We start from the raw sequence: 17,775 nt of genomic DNA on the forward strand, positions 1-17,775 counted from the left end.
CATGGGCGCAACATTTAGTCCAAGGGGTCTAAATGTAAGTGCCTAACGTTTAGTACCAGTGGCCCAAATGCAAAGGTGCAAAGATTAGTTTTGGGGATTCAACTTCAAAAGACTAACGGGAGGGGCGCAAGAGTTTCTCGCCTGCCCGTTAGTCCCCCAGGGGACTAATGTGGTGGCAGCGTGTTTTGTCTCCGGAAAGACTAAGTAGTACTCCCTTTATTCTTGGAGTTTTCGAGTGGTTTTCTCGCTTCAAAACCGGTGAATTGTCGGTCGACGACCAACTTCTTTCATTGCGACCCTCAACCTCCTCAATTGATAAAATACTGAGAAAAGGCGGGCATTGTTCACTCCGGGTCTCTTAGCCCCGGGTGAAACTGTTAATCAGGTGTCTTACTTGGGTGTTTTGCGACGCTTGGTCAACTCAGTAAGGCAGGAACGCCCCGATTTTTGAAAAAAAGGAGAGTTGTAGTTCCAATCACAGGGGGGGAGGCAATGGCCCGGCACACACTGCTCTGTCAATACAACAATTTTTGAAGAAAAATGACATGACACCACTTCGCCACCCCCCCTTTACCGGACATCGCCACGCGTGACTTTTCCATCTTCACCCGTATGAGAAACGCCCCAAAAAGAAAACGTTATGCGGATGTGGAAGGTTCCTCAAATCATACATTGCAAAAAAAAAAACAAAAAAAAAAAAAAACGAAAAAATATTCTGAAGTGCTTGGGGAAAAAAATTACAACAGGCCGGTCGAACTCTAGTAGACGACGTCGGTCGGCAAACATACTCAGAAGGGGTGCCGCTAAGCGCTGCTGGCGGAGGAAGCTGCTAAGTACTATGGATGTCCTACCCTCCAGAAATTAATTCCGGCTACTTTTGAGTCCCCCCCCCCCCCCCCCCCCCCCGCCTCGTATTTATTGATAGATCACTTGGTCACTGAAAACAATACGGAATAGAGAATTACTTTACGCATGATCGTTTAAATTACATTTAAAATTACTACTTTTTACTAATGTAAGCCCCGCCCTACTTCAACAGATACAGTTTTGTTTGTGTAGTTACTGAAAAAGCGTCAGTTTATTTTTTGTTCGAGCTCTGAACTGCTTGTAATAGGAATTACGTAACTGACGAACGAAGTCGAAGTTATATCGAAAGCTCAACGCTTTAATTTGGTCAGAATAGCACCGCTTTTTGTTCGTATTCAGCCTGCTATATATCCTTCTTGCCTGATCCGTAAGGAAAGGTTTGATACAAATCATCATAATAAAGCCGATGTGATTAAAATTAAAATTTCAATACTGATTTAAATCACAGTTTAAGTTCACCTAGAATTTTATTTTCTTCCTGCTTACCAGTGACAAAACAAAAACTCGAGAGCTATGCACTTCTATGTAGTCCTCGCCGAACGCCGCCCGGTCGTGTTTCCCTTAGCCCTGTTCACAGGAAGACCTGTCGCGGAACAAATATATTTGCGACATATTGCCTGCTGCTCGCCCCCGGGGGAATAGCAAAGAGTGAAATTGTCCCAAGCTTTTGATTTTGGGTCTCGAGACAGCTGCAAAACGTCCAGGCACACTTTCAACAACAACACGATGCACGACGTTGCCCGTGTTTTCGAGGCGAGGGATTTCCGGATGTGCCGTGAGGAAAGTATTCATTGTATGGCTGCAAGGAGAATTCCTTCTGAGGCCTCAAGACCACAAATGTGTTTTTTTTACTGACGCACATAGCAACTACGAAGGACGTCTGAGAATCGAAGACATGTCATGGGTGATTCATATTTAGGTCTTCGAGAACTTGCGAAGAAAGGATGGGGCGAATTCTTCTTGTATGGTTAGAGTTTGTGTTTCGGAGAATGCCCGAGCAAAATGGGAGGTTGGAGGCTGCTAGTATTTCACGGATATTGTTTCAGCTCTTTTTCGTTATATTTCCCAGAGGACTTGCTTGTCACCTTGCTCCTTTTGCTTTCTGTTTCAGGGTTTGGGTGTTCTGTAAGACATTAGGTTAAACACTCGCGATTTCAGCACTTTGCTGATATTCCAAACCTATCAGTGTACATGTGCATGTGAGCTGTATATTGTGAATAACTTCGAATCGCAATATTGCTTTAGTCGGTGGATTTACGCACTCGATAAAGTCAAATCCACCCATAAAGGAATAGAAACCAAGTCAAATATAAGTCAACTTAATCAAGGACGCTTTCGTCACATGGACAACAAACGCGCAAAATTATCGCTTCTGTATACTGACAAAACCTGGCAGATCGCCCCGAGGAGCAGCCAGCGGAAGAAAAAAGGTGGAGCGGCAGGCATCGGATGATAGGAGAGCCACGGGACTGGCGCCCCGCTGCGGTGAAACGCCGAAACACACTTCTCCCGAGAGAACAAATCTGTTTCGGGTTCTCGCCGCAGCGAATGCTGTGCGCTGACGTCCAGGTTCCCCGAGAAATGGCTCCTTGATTCTCTGTGGTAGCAGATTCTCGCGCTCCAAATCTGCGACCGGGCACTCTATGGCTTTGTCGTCGAACTCCCAGGCTTTGTGAGTATAGACGATGCTATGGCGTAATTTGGTTATATATATTTCAAAATAAATTGTGTATTAGCTACCAGCGGTTCTGCAGTTGTGTAGTGTCTGCGTCTTTTACTTGCAAATTACACTAATGACACTGATAAGATTAGAAGAACAAGGGTATCTTAGAGTTAGTCCACTCCGTGTTCGAGCTTCCAACCTTTGAGAATGCTTCGGCCTCTCGTAAGTCTCGAAAATGCGCTATGCAAATTAAAATGCCACAGGCACGTGTTGAAGTACGGATACTGAAACGAGACGCCCAGACTTTTTGTTCCTTCCATTGGCTATGAGTGGAATTCCTTCCGAGTCTTTGCATGTGAACAAGCTAAATACAGGTTAACGTAGGGTGCCTACATGTTTCCACCGCTCCGCTCTTTAGGGTGGCGACAACGTTTGTGATACCTGTTGCCGACAAACCAGTGTTGCCTACCTTGTTACCATGGCAACCTCCGCTAGTTTTGTCGACCATTTTTTCACACTCACCGGTCGTGGGCTCGGACTACGCCGCTAATCCTCGTTAGGGCTATGGAGCGCTCCCCGCTCTCGTTCCGACAGCGAGGTTTCGGCGTTCAATGCTGGTCTGTGGCGTTCCATTTTGTCGCAGGAACACGCGTTTGGATAAAAGCAACGCACACTTCCTGCTCGCGACTTCAAAATATGAAACACCCAAACAAAGAGAGAGACAGCCACGAATACCACCATTCCTCTTATGAACGGAAACAGAACTGGCCTAACATTGTTGCCGGTGCGTCGACACTACATAAACTCAACGTTGTGTACATTTAGCGAACTATGAAGTGGGAAAAAATGGCGGTGGGAGGGGATCTAGGAGAGGGTAACACGAAGTTGGCGCCACCCTAAAGCGGAGCGGATACATGTAGGCACCCTCGGTTAACGTAGATCTGCGTGTTCACTGAAGAGTTCGGGGGGCCGCGCAAATTTCTGTCTACATAATCAAAAGGTACTGTAAAGCACAGTAATTACCATCGAAATGGAAATTACGATATTATTTCATCGAATAGCACACAAGCCGATATGCATGTACGGTCAGAAAATATATTGAGTGCCTTCCTTTCGGTATTCACTAGGATCTTTAAATATAAGGACAGACTGGTCTAGGGGTACGCAGAACTATTTAGAGCCCAAGACCATAACTATAGGTGGTAACAACGCATAGTGAGGATTATACCAGGTTAGATAATGTCGGGCTCCTATATTGAGGTATTGTATAACAGTGCTTGAATCGTGCTGCGGTATATTGGTTTATCTCTTATCGCCCCCTCCCCCTCCCCAGCCTCCCCGTCTGCACCCTTTCAGGCGACACGGTGTCTTGATCCGGTATTATCTGTAGCAGCTGAAGAATGCTGTTGTTCATACCTCTCAACAGGAGTAAACAGATTGAACAATTCGATTGACAACATTATTCGCCTTTGTTCTTGTGTACATCAGATTAACCAAATGAATCGAAATACTCTAAATTAATATTCGAATTAATCCTGAGTCCTTTGCTGAGGCGCCTATATACGAGTTGCTCTTGTGGCGGGTAGCCCCCAGAAATGTACCTGATTTCACAAAATAATGTACCCATTCACAATAATACGCCTGATCTTTCACATTTAAGTACTTAGTTCCCAATAATTGCGCGTGATTTCAAACAATAATATACACGAAAATGTAGCTGACTTTATAAACTTTTCATCAGAACCCATTCTTTTCCCAGAAACTCATCCTTGAACCATATCTTATCACTCAGCTCGTTTCCATCAGAATTATAAGATTGGCATGCCGAGCGTTATCACTCAAACATTCGGCATCTCAATTGAACCTCAAACATCAAATGACTGTAACCACTTTCGTACTTTAGTGGGTACAATTGATAATGCTGTTCTTTTAAAACACTCTCAATAAAAGCAGCCTTAGTTGATTTAATTGCCATCTTTTATGTGTGCTCACCCTCCTCTGTAATGTTTCTTGTAGCTTGGGGGTAAATAAAGAAACACACATAGAAATAAATAGCCACAAATATTGCAGCTTGTCTGATCCAAATTATTCAAACAGAATATTTTATGCAACTTAGATATATCGTTTTTTTTCGGAAAATCGAAATAAAAAACCCTAATTATTGAAAAGAAATTTTTTTCCTTAAAAAACGAGGCAATAAAATTAGGCAATGAAATTTCGCTCTTTTTGGTTTTCGTCTTTTTTGATGTGATTTTCTCAAATAAGTTGCATCCGACCTCTTGACACCTTGACTAATTAAACGTTTCACTGGATAATATAAGACTGTCAGAGAAATCTGCTATACATTATTGATTTTCTTTAGAGTATTTTTTTCGTTTTTCAATATTATCACGAAATATATTCGTTACCCGGTCACTTCATTTGTAGCAGCCAAATTGTCAGCATTCTGAAACGGTAAAACAGTGCGCAAAAAACAGGAACAAAGTAGAAGTGAACACAGAACTAGCGCTTACTCTCAAGTGTTGAGAGTCAGCGCTTGTCCTGTGTTCACTTTTAGTTTGTCCCTGTTTTTGCGCGCTGTTTTTCCTTCTTTCAGTATGAACCAACTACCCCACATCGTCACCCTAATACTAAAATGTTTGCGACAGGTTTGAAACAGGCATGACTTGATTTCGCACAATCTGCATATACAGTGGACGACACCTGATTTCGAGAGATACTCGAAGGCGGATCTAAACAAACTAGAAAAAAAAAGAAAACAAACTCTGAACTAATTTTTAATCCTCAATATTACTGCTGCAGCTGGTAGGAGATATTGCTCTGTATCTGCTTGCCAAGTTGAAACTTATGCGGATGATTCCCCGTCAGACAAACTCAGTTAAACGATCGTAGTGGTGGCGCCGCACGCGCAGCGGTAGGAAAGGGAAATGATCGCATGCCGCGTTTCTCGCCTGTGGTCATTTCCGCCGAGTCTGATGTGCAGATGGGAACTCCACAAAAAATCTCTTTTCCTCATCGTATATTTAATTGCGAAAATACGCTTCGACTTTTATTGCTATGGTTTTCGCTAGACTCTGGCTATGGGGTATAATAGTGGAAACTATTTATACAAAAAACAATTGACTAAAAAACTGGGTTGCGTATACGCCCCCAAAAGAGAACGACAGATTAAAAATTTTCAAATTATGTTTAAAGATTTCTTTAATGAGACTCTCGAGATTTTGACTTTAATGTGTAGGATTAGTAAGAGCTGCTGCGCAATAACTTCTTAAGAAATAACTATTACAAAAAAAAAAAAAAAAAGAGAAGGTACTCATATGAAATTCAAGGAAGCTGATGCCAACATCTTGGAGTCTTCTTCGTACCGAATATTAAATCTTCTTTCTTTTTTTTTATTAAAAGTCTTACTTGATTCATACTTCTGCGTAAGTATTGGCTTCCAAGATCCATTCTACTTCAGGGTAAATGAGTTTCGCATTTAACTTCAATGTCGTTCGTTTCCCCTTCGCGTTCAATCCTACACCCATAATAAGCGTGCGCTCTTTTGTAATGGTAATTGCAGGGATTCCAGTAAAGATAGAATTTCTTATAATAAGTCCAGTATCAGGCTGCCGCTTTAAACAAAAATAATTGCCTCAAGCGCATTCAGCTCCCAAGCATTATCTTTACAGTTCAAATGAGTTTCTTTAACCTTAAGCAGTTCTGAACGGTTTTTCTTCTTTCTTCAAATGTTTAATCGTCCAAAGCAGCAATTCCATTTTGAGTGAATGCTTTGATGTTCGATAATCACTCCTACACACGATATAATTCAATGTTACGTTTTTTTCTAGTGATGGAAAGTAAGCTGAAACCGACGTTTTGTAAAGACTTTGGTAAAACGAGTCTAGATTTTTTGTGAGCAATTGTCATAAAATACGCAGTATCTCTCATTCTCCAGAAAAGGCTTTGACTGATTTATATCTGAATTCAGCGTGCGTAAATATAAAATAAGTATTTTATTAAAGAATACTAAGGCAATCTTTGGACCATGAGTTTCAGCTCACCCGCCACCATCTATTAAAAAAGAAATATTTATTTTCTAAATAGCAATTAGATTTTGGCAGTTAATGCCTCGAGCCTTAGCATCTGAACCGAGCCTTAGCATCTGAATTCACACACGTAGCAAACCAAAAAATTTACCACTGCGCTGACTGTTTTTTTTTTAGAGATAAAAAGTAAATTTACTTTTTGAGGTACTTTCATTTAAGTGATTTCTAAAGGATCAGTTATAACCAGACATTTTTAGTTATGATATATCATGAAGCATCATGTTTCCAGCACTGGTTTCATGGAAATATTTTTAGTGTGCTCTAGCCTTAACTCGGAAAACTTAATGTAGAACCGGAATCTTCAGAAGAAATACTTGTGCGCTCCGGAGGCAAGTTTATTTCACTTCATACTAATTTGTAACCGCATATATTAAACAGAAAATGAAAAATTTGAGGACCTAAAATCAGGAAAGTGCGCGCTACCCTCACGCATATCCAGTGTAAATGAAAACAACACATTAAAAATACCAGAGCTCATTAACCTATGCATCATTGCTGCTACGTCATGTTGATTTTGTAGATCTACTGTAGAGAACCCTGTAAGCTTTAATGCGAAGCCCGGGGCCGCTTCGTATGAACAGCGCTGTATAGCGGCGCCTTCCGATAAGTGCCGCGTGTTCGGTGGCCGTATTTGGAGAAGCGTGCGGAGGTAGACAACAGCGTCAATTCAGGCACTCTGATTGGCGCATTTTTATTGACCTTACATCACCTGGTATTGGGGGGTAAAAAGAGAAGGAGCGAGGTGAGGCTTAGTTAAACACACCTCAGTGGTATGCTGGCTACCTTTTACTCGGCTCCTCGATTGGCTTGCCCGAAAGAGCGTAAGTAAATCTAGGAGCCGGAAAAATGTCATCACTGAGCCGCGTTTACATAAACATCTCTAGCCAAATTTTCTCTTCTTCCCCATCCTCCCCGCTAAACCAGGTGATGTGAAGCACATGAAAACGTGCCGTCACATTGAGTGTGCCGGAATTCACCGTGGAGGCTCATCCCAGAAGCTTTTCGGAAAAAAAGTTCAGGGTGCGCCGGAAACCGTGCTTCCGCACTCAACTTCTCCGTAGCCTCTTAAGATTCTGGTACCAAGAGCGCCGTTTATGTGACCTAGGCGGTACGGTGTGGTATGCCCGCTTCTATGTACAGTGGCCCAATGTTTTAATAATATCAAGGGAGCCTCGACCGCCGGGACTGCAGCGCCATGCCGCGGAGGTGTGCGGCGATACGGGAGAGATTAAGCGCGTGCGCATGGAGCCCTTTACGGTCGGAGTGTCGTCTGCTAGGCAATTCCGTTGATCGTACACTTCCCCGGCTCCGTAGCAAAGGAGGGCAGGGCGCTTCAATGTCGGAGTGCATCGCCGATACGCCCCTCCTCTTGGAATGCGTTCACAAGCCTATATATTGATGTTAGCCTGTGTAACCCCGACTGTTCTTGCTATATCCCTTTGCGTCATGCCGCCCATCGACATTCTCACAGCATGTTCCCGTGTTTCTATGGGCACTCGTGGCGGCATAGAAATGTGTGCGCGCGTGTTGGTCAAAGTAAAGTGCGACTACCCGGCTACATAAACTAGATGACGACAGCAACAACGCAGTTGATAATGCAAAACACCAAGCGGAAACCCTGTCTATAGTCCGTTTCACTTTGTGCTGCACCGCAGCCGACGCTACGAGCCATCTTGGCCAGTCCATCGTTAAAAGTGTGTCTCGTGACTTTCCCGTTGGGTACAACCGCATGCAACCGCGCGTGGAAGCACGATGTCACGCGGCAGGGTGAAAGCACTGGATTGGTTTTGATGGCTCGTAGCACTGGCTGCGGTATATAGTTTAATGCATCGTTGCATTCAGTTTGTCGCGTCACCATATTTTTTTTTTAAATTTTTGTTGGTGTTCCCAAGAGTAAACGCAAACATGAAAAGAAAAAAATAAGTAAATTAAACTCGAGATGACGCGCGGTTTACGTCACGCCAGAGCAGTATCACGTAAGTGTTCAGATCTTTGCTTAAAGGCGGTTAGCTATGCCAGCAGATAATAAACAGGGGCTGTGTGTGGTCAACGGAATAGCCTAGCAGACGACGCTCACAACGGAAAGAGCTTCGTGCGCACGCGCCTAATTGCTCCCGTGACGCCACATTCTTCCGCGGCACAGCGCTGGCCGTCCCGGCGGTCGACGCTCGCTTGATATTCTTAAAACATTGGGCCTACATAAGGATGCGGCACTTTATAAGTTCTAATTGAGCCTGCAGGTGCATTTTTTGCTACGGTTCCTCTCTCGTAAAGGATTATCGATGATTCACTACGACACTAAATAAGCTGCATTGTTATGAAAATAAAAAAAATACAACAGATATTCTGTGCTGTAAAGTAAAATATGATAAAATACACTGCTTCTACTGGATGCAATTTCAAGTTTTCTTCTCGTTTATGTTGAGGTACCCGTGGGTTCCACTAGGTACCTATAGGTACTTCTTTCTAGCTTTTCCGAACGTCAAGACTCATATTCAGAAAATGAAATTCCCGCTGCCTAATTCAGTCTGAAAGAGGAACAAAGCAAAAGCGTCGTGGAAAATTCCTTTCAGTGTAAGTGCACTGCATAGATCGATAGAGCACACGCGTGCCATTACTTTCAGCTCTCTAATGTACTTCTCTGTCGAGTAATGCTATACGTGGGACGGTTGCCTCGCGGAAAGCAGCCTAGTCGGAGTCTCCGGATCTAATAAAGCGTGAATTAGAGATCACCGGTTCTTGTACCATTCGTTCACTATTCCTACACTCTCGCAAGGTTAAAGGACTGCTGGGATTGCTGCTGCTGTCCGCCGCGAATATACTTCTTTCGGCTTTCCTCCAATATGTTCTCGCTTGGGCACCGTCTGGACTACTCAGGACAAGCGCGTCTTGACTGCCGGCGGATATAATGGAGTTTTCCACCGGAAGAAGGCGTCATTGCTTTATGCTTTTCGCTAGACTGCTCCCTAAGAGATAGTTTTGGTACCTACATTTTGGGGGCAGGATAAAAACTACTTTGTCTGTGAGGGCTATGATTTACGAGATCTGTTTCACCAGGAGAATTACTTAAATTAAGTGTGCAGCCGGCTGCGAGAAACATTTAATCGTGTCTTATTCATTCGTGTCTTATCGTTTTCGTGACAATGCTTAATAGTTGTTTTAACCCTGTGAAGGATTCCATGAATTAATAAATTGTGACTGTGGCAAGTCAGGAATCTCACGTGCAATGTTTGGAGAATATCTTCTTTTTCACGTCGACAAAATTGAACATGGGGGAAATATCACCAAGAGTATATTATAGCTATTTTTATTTTATATTTTAATAGTTGTCTTAAAATGAAGATGCATCTCAATAAATATGTAAATAAACATAATACTGATAATTATTACTAAAATTTGCTTCGCCAAATATACTTATATGCAAAACTCGTGTCTGTACTGTATCTCAAATTCTCGACAATATTGCGAAGCGCTGTTCATTTCCTTTGCAATTTTCTACTGTCTAAAATGCATTGCAACCTCAGGCAGCTCAGTAAGAAAGGCATATAGAATTTGTATCGAATGCACCACGTTACTTAACTCAATTAATTAGCCGCGCACCTCACCTTTTAGGACGTAGAGAACAGAAAGCTATCACAGCTCAAGCCGTAGGTGTAGAAGGCTGACACTAGCGGTGTCAGCCTTCTACTGCCGCTTCACGTTATTTAACGGTAAGCACATTACAGGATAGACCGGCACCTGTATTTCAATGTGTGTATTGTATACACCCACTGTTGGCCTTTCGTTATCACTACGGTCTTAATCAAGACTAGCTAAAACTTTAGGAGGCCATTAAGATTCTTCAACTTTTAGGAACAAACGTAACGCCATCTTCACAGTATAGTCATCCAGACTGGCTGCCAAGTCAATCTGCTGTCCCATCGAGAGCAGATATAATAAATATCAATAAATAGCACGCCAACTATGTACTCCTCCTGCTCAAAACAAGCTCTTTGCTCACAGCCTGCGTGATATTGGAGGACCTATTCACTCGTCCGAGACCGTTACTACGGCAACTGTCATCCCGTCTTTTCGGAACATAGTATCTCCATTAAAGAGCGGGCTCACGTGGCCATTACCGCGGAATACCTGACACTGCAGAAGTTTATTTTTTCCACGGAGAAAAAAAATATATGCACATTTTATTTTTGCTTTATTACTTGTCTTCGTCGGGGCTCATCAGCAAGCCTTGCGGAATGGAACGCGTGCTTTTGTCACTCGAATACGTTATGGTTATGTTAGACAGCAGTCACCAACGTTGAATGGAGTGATGCTATCTAATTTAGATGTTCTTTGACGCTTCATGTGGTTGCTATTTTAAACCTCTAGGCCTCCAGGGGAAAGTTTAAAGCGAAGAAATAGTGCAGCCGGTAGGAATGCGACAGACAAAAATCACAACTAAAGTATCATAGAAGCCGTTGAGGCATACACATATTTTGTGATCTCTTAGATTGCTTAGCAGTCACTAGAAATCTGATTGTTCTGTTGATGTTACCTGTCTCATTTTTGAGTTGCAAAAGCTTGATGTAGGAGGTTTTCTTAATTACTTCAAAATTGTGTTCTTATTGTCAGGTAAAGTACAAAACATAAATTATAGAGAAAAAGCTCTTCCTTCCGACATTTTTGAGGAGTACGTTGATATAAAACATAGTATGACCACTAGTTTTTAATGTAATTATTTTTTTTACTCCCAGTTTAAGATAAAATGTGTCGAGGATGCGACCGCAGACTTCCCATTGTATTTTTCCGATTTTAGAGTGTGCCTCCATGAAATAGACAGCGATGCTTATAAAAGTGCGAACGCCCTGCCCTCTCTTTTAGGTACATTCTGTATGCACGGTATGAAGATATGATGAAAATTATGAGAAATATATTCGCATTATTTCAGACAAAAGAATAGATGTCTAAAATTGATTAATATAAGAAACTTCGACTATAACCATAAACAGCTTGGTTCAATTGTAAAATTAATTCACATGCTTCACTCAGTCAGAATGTTCAACTTAGATGAATCGACTTGACAAGTGTTTGAGCTTTTTTGGAATTAACACCGAAATAAACAATCAATAAACATCTGCTGCGAATCTAATGCATTTTTATTGAAAAAAAATAAATCGAGGGTAAATCTAAAAGAAAAAAATATTAATAACGTTTCAAGCATCTGGATACAATTTCACCGTGCCTATTTGCCAAAAATAAGATACATAAATAAAAAGTATATGTAAAGCAACTTTATGTAAAAAGTTAAAAAAATAAAGCAATTGTTTCCGTTAATAGTCGTCTTATTACCTTTTATTAAGTGAATTCTAATTCAAGACTGTTTTCTTTTTGTGCAGAGTATCCGGAGCGTAGTGCGTTAGTTGGCGGCTCCGCTTCCCTGCCGTGCAACATCACGCCGCCCACACTGGACGACGCCGTGGCTCTAGTGCTTTGGTACCGGGGCGACTCTGGCACGCCCATCTTTAGTCTAGATGCCCGCAACACTCCACCGGATGCCGAACGCACATTTGTCGACGACACCTTGGGATCACGAGCCTTTTTCAACCGGTCCGGTGCCATGGCGACGCTACAACTTCAGCCGGTCAAAGACGTGGACGACGGCGAGTATCGCTGCAGGGTGGACTACAAGCGCTCGAGGACTCAGAACAGGATAGTGCGTCTCAATGTCGTTGGTGAGTACATCCTGATTTTTATTCACAATGAGGCACAAATAGTTCTCGGGAGCGTGGAAAAACATAATGGTAGCCTAAAACATCAAACTATTAATAATGCAGGCCCCACCTCCAACTATCTGGAATAGTGAAGGTCGTCTGAAACATTGCACGAAATTCGTCAGATGGTGATTATATTGAAAATGTGACTTTTTCACATAGCTTCTACATAAAGCAGTTGGCGATTTCGCATACTGAATTACTAATATGAAAGGCTTGCCTTAGATAGCTTTGTTTGTGATTAAGTAGGCAGAATCTGGAATCTTTGATATTTTGTAGGTGGAGCTAAAAACTTTTAAATCGCGGCAAATATCCCCAAAATACCTATAATTTCGCTTGAATCTTTGTCATCCCAAATTAAATGTGTTTTTTTTCTTTTTTTTTTAAATATAATGTAGGGTGCTGTCTTTAAATTTATATTCATGCTGTGCAACGGCAAGAAAGCCTCGATACACCGAATTTCTTGGTTTGTTTTTGTTTTTGCAGTTCCTCCCACAGAAGTTGTGATCACCAATCGAACCGGGGAACCGCTACGGAACCGGCCAATCATCGGGCCCTTCAACGAAGGTTCGTCCCTAACACTCGTCTGCAAGGCTCTCGGTGGTAAGTCGATCTGCGTTCCTTGAACCTCTAGAGACTTGCTCTCTGATAATAAAGTTACGATCATCTACAATCTGCACTAAATTTACTTGCATCACGAAACACGGGTAATCATGCCTGTTAGCGACCATATCGGCAAATCAAAGTTGTTTTTATTTATTTACAAATACTGCTGATCCCTATCAGGGATCGTAGCAGGGTGAAAAGTAACATAAAACGAAGGATAAAGTACCTAAGACTACCTAAGAACCTAAGAGGTTTCTACGCTCTTAGAAAGAAAGGCAGCAAAAAGATAGTAACTGAGGCAGTTAACACCTTTCAATCACCATTACTACGTTAGTACTCGCAGTTTACCACGTCAAATATGCCACAGGCAGCATATATGGATTTTACTAGCCAAGTAGTTGAATAGTAGTCTTTATGTATTCGTGGACACCGTTCTGTGGCTCTGCAGTCAAAGCTATGGGCGCATGAGCGCTCGATCACTTTGAACATCGATGAAATTTGCTTGCGAGCGCTCTTCACTTCTAAATTATCAGAGGAAGTTGTCTGCGAGTATCGTGTTGCTGCCGAGCTATGCAAAGAAGCAAAAGCCTGGGCTAGGAGGCGCTAAAGAGCAAATAATTATATCAAGTGTGGAAAATAATTCCAACGTGAATGTTATTTTTACTAGCATTCTTAGTAACTGTTACGGACATGCTCGCTATTACCTGTGGTTACTAAGAAGTTTGAAGCCATGCTTCTTAGTAACCTGTGGTTACTAAGAAGAGAATCAGTTACGAACCTATAATTAGTAGGTACTACGAATTTTTTCTCAGAGTGTATATTTGTTCTGAAGCATGGCTCAACAGAAATACGCCCGCTTTACTGAATACAATTCCTGTTTTTTTTTTGTGTGTGTTTCTTAAACTTTGTTTTTGTACTTCTCATGAACTCGACGCCGTAAAGAGACACGCTAGTAGCAGACGATTCGTAGAAACATCTCTATTTCATAGATAGAAGGCCCTCCAGACAAAGAAAAAAATTTTTTCCGATTATCACAACGGAGTTTCCTCACTTAGGAAAGGATTAAATGTCAATCAATCTTGAGGTCACCTGTGCCGCGTCATGGATGTTCGCTAATCACACATGCCCGGGTATAGCCACGGGGAATCTGCGACCGCTCTACAGACTATCCATCGTCCTGTCGGAGGCAGAGATCCCGGTTCTCTTGCGAAGGGATTACGCGTAGCAGCAGTGAGCTGGGGGTGCCTTTTTTTTTCCTTCACCGTTCGTTTAAAGCGATACTTCAACAAAATTTGAAATATACCCGTCGTGTTCAGAAATAGATTGAATATGATCCACAATATTCATAAACGGCAATCGGACGTTTGTATTTTGAGCCTGGTGGCTCGATTTATCGTTATAAACGTTATCGTTATAACTCTGTGTCGGGATGAGCAAAGCTACGGCGAAGCTGACGCCGTCAGGATGCCCTAGTGGTTCAAGTTACCGGAGCGACCGAAGCACTGCAGCGATCGGGCCACCGCAACTTACCGCAAAGCTGCTTTTGTGGGAATTTCGAGTGACGGGGAGCGACGTCAGGGACACACAAAACAAAGTACCGTTCAGTGGGAAGTTCCTTCTTCCCCTCTTCTCTTGTACTGGCTGTAAAGATGACGTCAGGCTGAAAGCATGTATAGTTCTAGGCGAGACAGTTATCGTCGCTGCCTCTCAAGGTTCCTAGACGGAGATTACAAACAATGCCTTAGAGACATCCACCAGGTGCTCTTTGCTAATCGTCTAATTTGTTTTAAAATTCCTTTTAGTGTCTTTTTTAACAAGATATTGGTGTGTACAATGTGATACTGCTCCTTTGAACACGTATAGACTAAAAATAAACGTCCAAATTTTGTTGTAGTACCCTTTTGAGAAGCCTTTGAATGACATATACGCGTTCACGAAAACAATGATTCTGCTAACTCAGCTGCATGCGACTGTGTAGTGTGAGGGGTCTCTCGGATTTGTTTTTTAACCGCCTCCTTAGTTTAATGGGCTTCTCCTCTTCGCAGCTCTATCACGTACTCTGTTTTCAGCACAGCCAAATATTTGCCGTGTGAATGCAGAATACATCTCATAAAATAAAAATTTGACTGCTTAACAACATTTTTGCATGGACAATCCTTCCATTAAGATTTACACTGTCCCGAACGTGATTTAAACAGCAGCTGCCTGAGAAGCTCGCCGCGATAGTCGTCGACGGAAACGCATGATCGCGCAACTTTTCATAAGAGCAGCTTGCAGCGGTTCCGGTCGGTGTGTTTTCGCAGGACGTCCGGCTCCGCACGTGACCTGGTGGCTGGGCGCCGAACTCGTGGATGATTCGTACTCGTCCATGGGCGAAGGGGTGGTGCGCAACGACCTGGTCATCGGCAAGCTTCAGCGATCCGACCTCATGGCCACGTACCGTTGCCAGGCATCCAACAACAACGAAACCGTGCCCGTCTCTACGTCCGTCTCGCTCGACCTCAACCGTGAGTGGCTAGTCTCTCGCCAGATTATTGCGGCGGTGGGGTTTCGTCGCACTCCGCTGGTTTTCTGATTAGTGGTCCGTTACCTTAACAAAACGTATATAGTCGTGTTCTGTCAAATCCCTTCGCGATGTATTATTGCCGGAATCGAATTTTTCGCATATATAATGATATACCCGCAGCTTCAAATTTCAACCATATGGAGGAAAAACAAAGCGGCACAAATGAGAGGTTGGAGGGCACGCCATAACCTTACCTTGCGGGTGCTTAAAGTTCTGAATGACCGGACTGATGCTGCTAGACCCCAATCTACACTCTACTTTTGGTTTGTGGGCAACACTAATAATACAAATGTTTATTGGCTCTGGTTAGTACAACTATGTTACGCCAGTGAACCTTTTGACAGAATGCATGGTACCTAGCATGTTTGAACTGAATACAATTTATTCGGAAGCCAGCTAACGAAAAGAGTGTCAAGACACGCCATTTCATCCATGAAATTGTTTTGTGATGCTCTGCCAATAGTAAAATGAGGCTCCACAGCATTCCTTTCACGCCATTAAACTGTTTGTAATCACTGGCGAACATTTTCTATTGCCCAACCTGAACCTTTGTATTACAGTGGTATGATAGTTTAAAGTCTTGTTAATATAGACTTTCAGTTTCAAAGCGATCAGGACAAAAATCAAGAATGCAATAACTTCGCGAAAATAAAACTAATTTGACTAATTACTTGAGTTGCTAGATAAGTCAGGTCTACTGGTATGTTCAGCCATGTTCTAGGCGAATCAGCAACCTCAAAAGAAACTGCGGAGTACTCACTAAAGAATGCACACCCTTGAAACAAATATCTGCAATGGAATTGAATCTGTACTGAAAAAGTTAGCTCTAATTTTGTGCACACAGTATCCCCTGCGCGTGCAGTCACTTTGTTAGGCAATGTTTACCACCAAGTCACCATTCTCTAATCAAACTATTAGCTTATTTGGAATGATTATTTAGCGTCTTTAAAGGGCATGTAAAATCCCTCGTATATGATATATTTGTTAGCTCAAAGAATATCTAAGGCTCCGATGAGATTGGGAAGGAAATACGAAAATAGAAAGCCCTCAGAATGTTGTATAGAATGCAATATGGCCAAAACTATCGGGGCCATCAAGAAAAGCCAATTTTCAGTAATTTTATTCTCTTATATTTATATTCGCTAAGACTTTCCTAGAATACACCGAAAAACTGCATAAGAATCCTCTCTCACATCGTCGGCCACATCACTATAATAGGTCGCTGCTCTCCCGTTATTCGGCTCCATGTACCTTGCGCTAATCGCAAGTATTGTTCAAGATATTCGTTCTCAAATTGCTCATTAAAGTATGATAAAACTCGTACTTTTGAAGTGTTTGTTCGAAACGCAAAGCATATGAATGACGGGAACACGTTTTTCACAGAAAGTTGCTTATACATTGCAAATTGTTTTCACTAACACATCCGAAATTGAGACTTGAAATTAATTTTGCAATGGCAATGGTGGACACTTCGGCTATCCGTCTTAGAGCGAATATTTACTGGTGGTAATGCGAAGTAGATAGTGGAGTAAATTAATTATCATTATACGAATAATAGTTGTGCACAACTGGGTAGTGATTATACTTAAAAAATGTATGGCAGCACTTTGGTCGACACCCTCAAAAATGTAGTCCTAAAAGTACTCTTGGGGATTTTCGGCTGGTCTATATTTTGCACCTTGAAAAGCTCTTTTGACCAACCCCTAAAAGGGTTCTTTTTGAAAAACCTATAAAGGGGGATTTTAAGGTCCTTTTTTTATGTGAAAGAATTATTCATGCCCAGCTGACTTTTAGTGTGCTAGGGAGCGGTAATGCTTAAGCCGAAACCGTTATTCACGAGCTGAAAGAGTTCTTGGGGCGTCGAAGAAACTTTCAAGAACAGATTTTTTTTAGAGTGTAATTGACAAAATGTTCAAAGGCAAAATGCGTTTTTTTCTAAGTCTGTACATTTAGGCAATTGTTTCTAATCATCGAGACTAATACCAAGGCTGATACAACACCAATGGTAGTTGCTATCGTTGCATGATTACTTATGCGAGAAAAGGAGTATAAGGCATCACCTTATACTCATTCGTAATGGTGACACTTCTTTCTGCGGTGGTCGCGGCACTTCTTTCTCGGTCATAAAACGTTTTGCATCTAACGTTTTTTCTATTAAGTCACCGTTGCCAAGCATGTATTTTATGTTGAAAGCATGACCAAACGAAATTGTTTTTATGTCGTTCTATCAGTTCC

General features: G+C 42.2%; 1 protein-coding gene across 1 annotated transcript in view; it reads left to right on the plus strand.

The window, feature by feature from the left end:
* The window catches only part of LOC8051156 (protein turtle homolog A), a 288,477-nt gene that overhangs the window by 180,315 nt on the left and 90,387 nt on the right, over positions 1-17,775 (plus strand). Inside the window, exons 2-4 of the mRNA XM_040498977.2 lie at positions 11,994-12,329; positions 12,855-12,971; positions 15,278-15,481. Coding sequence (XP_040354911.2) covers positions 11,994-12,329; positions 12,855-12,971; positions 15,278-15,481 — 657 coding nt within the window. The remainder of the gene's footprint in view (positions 1-11,993; positions 12,330-12,854; positions 12,972-15,277; positions 15,482-17,775) is intronic.

Source organism: Ixodes scapularis, unplaced genomic scaffold (assembly GCF_016920785.2).
Source record: "Ixodes scapularis isolate PalLabHiFi unplaced genomic scaffold, ASM1692078v2 PGA_scaffold0__279_contigs__length_252992795, whole genome shotgun sequence".
Classification (NCBI taxonomy): Eukaryota; Metazoa; Arthropoda; class Arachnida; order Ixodida; family Ixodidae; genus Ixodes; species Ixodes scapularis.